The sequence below is a fragment of the Misgurnus anguillicaudatus genome, chromosome 13, assembly GCF_027580225.2.
Source record: "Misgurnus anguillicaudatus chromosome 13, ASM2758022v2, whole genome shotgun sequence".
Taxonomy (NCBI): domain Eukaryota; kingdom Metazoa; phylum Chordata; class Actinopteri; order Cypriniformes; family Cobitidae; genus Misgurnus; species Misgurnus anguillicaudatus.
This window is the reverse complement of record NC_073349.2, coordinates 683,739-691,634: the sequence shown is the minus strand read 5'-3', so window position 1 is coordinate 691,634 and position 7,896 is coordinate 683,739. Positions and strand designations below refer to the sequence as shown.

The following is a 7,896-nucleotide window of genomic DNA, read 5'->3' as shown; positions in this document are numbered from 1 at the left end:
TTCAAAATACCTGTAGTGGCATTTTTTTGTGGACAGATTGCCATTACAAAAAGCTTAAACAAGAATCTCTAGTTTTCATTCTTCCTGTTACTTACTTTTTTAATACTCAAGTACAATTTTAATTTGGTACTTTTTTACTTTTACTCAAGTATAATTCTGGCCACATACTTTTACTTTTCATTGAGTAAAATTTACAATCAGTACTTATACTTTCACCTGAGTAACCATTTTGAGTACTTTTTACACCTGGGTATTTGGATGCAGCCTTTTAGGGTGTCATTTGGGATAAGGACACTAACAACAGAGTCATTTTAGAGTAGTTTATTTCTAATAACAAGGGAAATAAATGACAACCTTCATTCAGATATCAAATTCAATTCAATTTTATTTATATAGCGCTTTCACAATTGGTAATTGTTTCAAAGCAGCTTTACATTAATAGAAGCAGGGAAAAACAGAAAAATCTTTGTTAATAATGTAACATATAGAAGAGGATGCTAAATTAAGCCAATCTCGACTCAGGGTTAAAAAACCCACTAGGAGATAAACCTCCCAACTAAAGTATCTTATGCGTATTAACTATTACACTGAGCTTATGTTGTTACTGTATTAATGTACAATTTTAGTTACAGGTTCATTGTTTATAATGCTAATACTTGAACTGAAACTGATGGTTTCTAGAGAGCTAATGTATTGTGGAAAAATAATGAAAACACAAAGTCTGTAAAATAAACTGTAATGATCACTCTAGCGATTGTGCTTTATTCTGTATTTTCAATGTCAACATGCAGGTAGAATGTTAGTTAATTTTTTTAACAAAACAACTGATAATGCCATAGCGACAGCAAGCAGTGACTATACTACCGAATCACTTTCACATAAAGACATGGGGCTGCATGCAGCATGAAGTTAAAACTTTTGGTTTTGCCAGTCAATTCAACCTACAATTTTAAGTTTTGACATGTGATAAGTTGACATAACTTATAATAACATGATGACATTGTTTAACTTAATTTGTTAATTTTTATAGCTTCTAATAGACATTACTAAATGAAAAATTAAAACAACAATTTACACTGGTCACCCTGTAAAAAATGTTTACATGCCCCTGAGTTTAAATGGTGTTTTCTTTTTGAGCATCAGTGAATGTTTATATTTATTGTAGAAATTGTGTACAAGTCTCTTGATTGTCCTCAGTGTAAAAAGATGGATCTCAACATCAAACTGTACGTACAGTCAGGGTATAAACAGGGGTCAAAAACTGTATGCCGAACATGCTAAACATGTAAAATTCTGGAGGGTTTTTCTAAAGACCAGTAAACAGTTTAATGCATTGGTCTCCAAAATTGTTCCTGGAGGACATATTTTAGTTCCAACCATTTGAGGTTGTAACTCAAATCTGCAGGACAGGTGCCCTCCAAGAACAGGGTTGGAGACCCATGGTTTAATACAAACAAGAAACCAATGATTATCTTATGTATTGACACAGAGCTGCTGTGCTGCCATTTTTGACCTAGCTGTGCACATTCAAACATGGCATACTGATCGCTAAACACTCTTAATTGTTTTATCTCATAATATGTTGAATCTCAATTGCATGTACGTGTATTTTCTATGCATAAAGTGTCATTTAGAACCATTGACAAAGCAGATGCAGTGTTGAACACTACCAGCTATTGGTACATGCATATATGCAGTGTAAATACGGCAGTTATATCCCTATATTATATTATATTCCTACTAAAGCACAGTTAAATCACTGTTAAGGTACAGATATATGGTTTTGCTTCCGAAGACATTCAGTATATTCACCCAACAGAGTCGTATGGATTCCTTTCATTGATGATGGATGAGCTTCAAAATGTTATCACAAAATAGTAGGAGTCAGAATATTATTTAACACTAACTGTTCAGCTGAAGAAAGGAAATCACATACATTATGGCTTTATGGTAAGTAAATTATGGGGTTTTTGACCCGAAAGGTAAATTGCACCAATTTCAGTTGAACACAACATCTGAAGGTCTGTGGATACTGAGAACATAGCATTCACTATAGGTGCTCATAATGCAGTGATTTAAAGCCCATCATGTGGTCAAATAGCTCCGTTATCTGACCATGAAACACTCCAAAACAACTTGTAAGTGCTGTTTGATATTTCGTCACAACATGTATGTAGCCCGTCATGTGTGTAGATCATAATTTCAAAATATGTGTTCTGCGCGTCGAGTGAACCCATGTACATCACATGTCTTGTCAAAATAAGTGCCTGCTGCAGACGCGTCTAAAGGGTTTATGATAAAAGAGATGCTTGCGTTTGCCAGATACTCGCATAATCTCATGCGCAATCAGAGTTTACTGTTAAGGGGGTGTCTTGCGTGTATTTTGTGAACGTGAGCGTCTCTTTTATCAGTTTAAAAAGCATACCTGATGCATACCCATCAACTTTTATCATAAACAGTTTTGATGGGTATGCATCAGGCACATATTTTGTGATGCACATGGTTAACATGACGCAACAAACACATATTTTAAAAACACGAGCAACCCACATGACACTCCGAACACATATTTTGAACTTACAATATAGATGTGTGTCACATCCTCTTCTAGGCAGATTGCCCTGATGATGTAAATGTTTAAATAAAAATGGGATTTTTCATGTTTCAGCTATTTTCTAACAGCCACCTTCAATTTTGTGGAGCTTAACGACCTTTTGCTGCACATAATAACTATATTCTTAGGTTTTACCCATTGTGATGCATGATGTATACATAAACAAGAAATCATGGCTGGACATTTTCATTTTCCACCTAGTAACCATGGTATGCACACTTTCATGGTATGCACAGTGGTAATACACTTTCAAAAAAATTACAATTTTAGTAAAGAATTTCTAGGGGAGCAAATTATTCTGTCCAACGTTTTAATCGCTTTATGCCAATGAAATGTTTTTGTGTTTTTTTTTTTTATTTAAAAAATTATAAATTTTTAGAGTTTATACTAAACTAAACTTTATGAATATCCAATTGCTGTACTGTTTCTGATGTTTGCCATGTTCACTTGACAACAATGCAAGACGTATATGCAAACGCAGCAACAAAACGGATCCTTAAGCATTATCAGTCAACAGTGACTCCTTCTGGAAGATCCACCACCACTGGTGCACACTCATCAAGATCTGCATCAAAGTCCCATCGAAACTTTTTAGTCACGTAGACCTTAAATTTTTCAGCTCTTTTGCGTAAAGTGCAGTCCACCCCAGGGCTGATGGCAAACTGGAAGAAGTCCTGCAGAAGAGAAATGGAGAGAAGAGCAGTTAAAACATTAAAAAAGCCAACCCAAAAAGCGCTAACAGACTTGTAAAATTCAAAGTAAAGTAAAATGATGACTAGCACAGAGCTAATCAGGATAATGAACAGTGTTACATCAAACCAGTCTAGGAAGCTAATATCCAAGTCTTGGGAAAAAAACATCTCAGGTCAGGAAGCAGACAGACTGGAACCCACACTCAAAATGACCTCTGCATTTAACCCATCCCAGTGTGTAGTAAACACACGCATGGCAAATCATGAACACACACACACCTGGAGCAGGTGCTAAGGTGCCTTTGTTGCTTTAAGAAACCACAGTTGCACCCTGGCAACTATGGGTGTTTTCACACCTAGTTCGTTTGAGCCCTGCAAATGCTCTCAGATCAGTTCAGGGTGTATATGTGAACAAACCAAGTGATCTCAGACCCCCCTAACAGGACCCAGAAGTGAACCGAACTCAGACCACGTCAGGAGGTGCTCTGAGTACGGTTCGCTTTTGGGTTCTTTTGTCGTTCGATTTCTTTTTGATATGTGAAATCAATGAGGTCCCGGTCCGCTTTGCGTGTCGTTTGGACACTGTATCAAAATCAACTGCTGCACAGAAAGCTGGGATCTGAGTTCTTATGAAGTTGTGATGTGAACAAGAAAAGGTCTGAGATCACTTCAGTTCTGAAGAGGACCAAAAAAAGAACTGGGTCCTCTTTTGAGTCCACTATATTGTGAACACAAAAAGGACTGAGGTCACATTCAGCTAGTTCCTTTTCTGGTTCACTTTAAGTGAACTGGGTTTGGTTCTTTTAAAATGAACTATATGTGAAAACACCCTATGAGACTCGAACGAGCGACTGTGTCTGTTCCCCAAAATAAACAAATATAAAGAATCCTTTAAATCACCAAATACAAATATATCAACTGATGATACTCAAATGTTAACATTTGGCCTGCTTAACATTAGCAGAGGTGGTAGTGAAGTATTTTTACTTTCTACTTGAGTACATCTTTCAAGTATTTGTATTTTATCAGTGTTTTTCTTTGGAAAACGTACATTCCAAAGCATAATATCATAATTTTTACTCCACTACATTTCATAAATACAAGTGTTTTGTTTTACATGTAATATTAGTACATTAAACATCTAGTACTTTCTTACTTTTAATTAGAACGTTTTTAACGTAATTAGACATTAAATACATTTAATTGTAATATAAAAGAATAAACAGTATGATTCTATGCTTTAGATCAGTGGTCGCCAACACGATCGCGATCGACCGGACGATCTTTAAGACTTCCCTAATAGATCCCACAAGAGAAAAAATAAGTTGACCATTGGGATCACAGTAGAGCTGTCGCGACTGGTTGACACAGTCGACTGCGTCGACGCTAAAAATTTGTCAACATCAATATTTATAGTCAATTCTATTATTTTACCTTTTACATTTTTTTCTCACGCTAAAATAACAACCGTGTCCTCCACACCACTAGGGGGCACGAACCTTATGTCTATCGCCATCTCCACAGTGGGCTGACTGGGCTCAGTAAGCAACAGTTTAAAGAATGCAGCGGGGTCGAGTGCAATGTCAGCAGCGGGTGTGTCCAGGGGGGCAGGGTTTCATATTTTATTGAAGCTTCCCCGGACGCCGCCATTGCTTAGCGAACACCCACCTGCTGTTAGCATCCCATTGACTCCCATTCATTTTGGCATCACTTTGACAGCGAATAACTTTACGATACGCGATATTCTTTTATGCTGCTGAATGATCTCCGTTTCAACGCAGTAAGTAACAAGCTAACTTACCTGATATCTGCTTCAGTCCAGTTTGCTGACATTTCTCGTCATGAATGTTGTAAATCCCTTATTTTAAAGAGTTGAACCAACTTCATGTTGCCATGACACGCACGTCCTCACTACGGCACGTGCGTCATTGTTTATGCGTTTCATTTATAATTTCCTGATAACTGCATCAAATCTAGTTTGCAACATTTCTCGTGGTGAATGTTTATATGCATGTTATCTCTCATTTTAAGGAGCTGAACCATAACTTTTGTTGTGATGATGTGCGCGTCCTCACTACGACACGCCCATTACGGCATTCTTTCGGCTTCTTGTTCACACAGAGGGTTATCCGTGTTTCTGACTAGGTCCTCTTTCCGGCAACGATCCCAGAAGATTAACGGGACAAGTTTGTGTTCACACAGACGCTTGTCTGGCAATTTTACGGGTATTTTCTGGGACCAAAGGTCTGTGTGAATGGGGTTCCAGTAAAGGGGAGGGTTTTTTTTCCAAATTTCCAAACTTGGATCCCTCCACTCGGACAGCATTCCAAATATGCTTTCTCTTATTCCCTATCAATTATATATTAATGCAAACTTGTGAATGGTGATAAAAAAAAACACTGACACTGACACTGGTCTTTTAGTTTTCCTATGTCACTCTTACCTGAAGTGTGGATGTAAGAAAGTTGCTCTGAGATACAATATCCACAAAGAAGTCTGGAGGAATTTCTCCCAGCTGATGGTAGAGCACAGCGATGAGGCCCAGATACAAATCCTTTTTTTCTTTCATTGCCTCTTCAGAGCGACAGAGCATAGATAACAGTATTTTCCAGTGCTCAAAGGCCTCATATACATTTCCAATGAGAAAGCAAACAAACGCAAACTGCAGCTCTCCTACACACAAATAGAACGTTGTGATTAAGTAATTACAAAACTCAGGGTTCTATGCAGTCTGTTTTGTGTTTGGTGGTTTTAATCCACTGCTATGTGCTTACCAGCATGCCATGGGAGACTGCTATCACTAGTAATCAGCATTTTGCTATGCAGTCACTAGAGTGTTGTAAGAGGATTTGAACTCTCCTAGTATATCCAGTGGTTGTTCTTTATAATGACTGTCAAGGACACAGTTGAGAGCGTAGCTCAAATCCATACTATATTTGGTAATCTGAGCAGGTGTGGCCCCAGGAGGGTAAACCTGCTTGGGAATGTAGGAAAAGCGTAACTCTGTGCCTTCTCTTTGTTTCATCCTTGGCAGTCGGTCCAATCCCTCCTTCATACTCTGACATTCCCTATCATTATGAGGTAGATTCTCCTTTGCCCTGTCTTCAGTATGTTTCAGCTGCAGTTCTGGAACCACATCACTAAAGGCACACACCCTACCACTTAGGGGTTGCAAAGTGCTGGCTACCTCCTGACTGAGTCTGTCAGTCAAGGAAACCCATTTCCGGAGTGTGTCATATGGGTATGGCCCCAGATATGGGTCCAGTTCTTGTAGATTGGCCTTTGCACGCTCAACTTCCTCAGCATTATGAGAGAACTCCAGATCATCATCTGTTTTGTTCCAGTGTGCTATTATTACCTCCCGAGGTTTCAAGGAGAGGAACAGTCCAGTTTTAGGGCCAATCTCTCCACAAGTGCTGTTGGTGGAGCAGTAATGGAGAAAGTGAAGTCCTGGAGGTATCATTTTCACCCCACGGAATCGAGGACCCAGGGTCCAGGTTTTGTAGTCAAGTCCTAACTCTGTTCCTTCAGGAACACCAAGTAGAATAATAGTGGCTCCTTCTTCAAACAATCCTCTGGCCACCTCGGGATCCATATTTGTTGCTGCTGTAAATAACATTCACAATGTCATTTATCAATATGTATGTATTTTGTAATAGAGTTTCAGTTTTTATAGCATCACCATAATTTTTATATTTTCAAAGTATATATCTACTAGAATCATATAAATCTGAATGAAGTAAGAACATGACAAACAATATCATTATTACATGTCATAAACCCATAGATCATCTTTTTGGCAGATTTGGAAGTATTACAGCAAAATATAATGTAGAGATCATCTTTTTGGCAGATTTGGAAGTATTACAGCAAAATATAATGTAATAAAGAAAAATGTTATTTCTTGCTTATTTCAATGTAATTCTACAAATCTTAACATACAGCGCTACAATAGAACAAAAGACGAAACCCCTTTGACAATACAGAGGCAAAACATTAAAAAATGATACAACGTTTTATCAACGGTATGTATAAATTGTCTGATAAGCGTCTTTTTCCATCTTGTAGTATTTTATGGCGGTTGACAAACCAATGTATGGTGTATTACCTGATACGTGTCCTAAACCTTTCTGATTTCGTGCTTATTATCCTTTCCTTCCCTTAATCGAAACTTTCACCGTAAAGACCATGCTTATGTGAATCAAGAAACAAGCGTCCGCTCTGACGTCAAAATAAGAGTCCCGACTCCCATATTTGTCAAATGTTCAGTGTAGCGATGGGAGAAACGAAGCTTTTCGAAGCTTCGAATCAATTGAACCAATTGCTTCGAAAATTGGTTCAGTTTTTCGAAGCAGTTCGAAACACCACACACGCTGGCGACCCCTGCTGGTCAAAATAGTGTAAAGCAGATATGGCCAAACATTTTACACTTAAAAAAAAAAAAAAATAATAGCAAGATTTTTATTAAAATATGTTTAAAAAATTATTTAACTTAATTAAGACATAGTTAAAAGTGTATTATGTGTTTTTAGTTTTATTTAGGGCAAACAAATCATTAAAACTAACTACCCTTTTAATTATGCACACTTT

General features: G+C 37.5%; 1 protein-coding gene across 3 annotated transcripts; it reads right to left on the bottom strand.

The window, feature by feature from the left end:
* Positions 1-306: 306 nt before the first annotated feature.
* On the bottom strand, positions 307-7,573 carry aar2 (AAR2 splicing factor). Of its 3 annotated transcripts, none has more exons than XM_073874786.1 (4): positions 7,415-7,573; positions 6,169-6,912; positions 5,750-5,982; positions 307-3,288 (listed from the first exon to the last, which is right to left on the bottom strand). In XM_073874786.1, the coding sequence occupies exons 2-4, from the start codon at positions 6,899-6,901 to the stop codon at positions 3,121-3,123; spliced, it is 1,134 nt and encodes a 377-aa protein (XP_073730887.1). In that variant the 5' UTR covers positions 6,902-6,912; positions 7,415-7,573; the 3' UTR covers positions 307-3,120. The 3 variants fall into 3 exon arrangements, with proteins under 3 accessions (XP_073730887.1, XP_073730888.1, XP_073730889.1); XM_073874787.1 differs by having other exon boundaries at positions 6,169-6,909; positions 7,415-7,555; XM_073874788.1 differs by lacking the exon at positions 7,415-7,573 and having other exon boundaries at positions 5,750-5,974; positions 6,137-6,909.
* Positions 7,574-7,896: the final 323 nt, after the last annotated feature.

Bases quoted from the DNA above. Each gene is read 5' to 3' on its own strand.
- aar2 (XM_073874788.1), bottom strand. From the start codon at position 6,901: ATGGATCCCGAGGTGGCCAGAGGATTGTTTGAAGAAGGAGCCACTATT. The intron at 5,975-6,136 runs GTGACTGCATAG...TGTGTAGGAGAG, and splicing joins AATCCTCTTACAACACTCTA to CTGCAGTTTGCGTTTGTTTG. The intron at 3,289-5,749 runs GTAAGAGTGACA...TCTCTTCTGCAG, and splicing joins TTCTTACATCCACACTTCAG to GACTTCTTCCAGTTTGCCAT.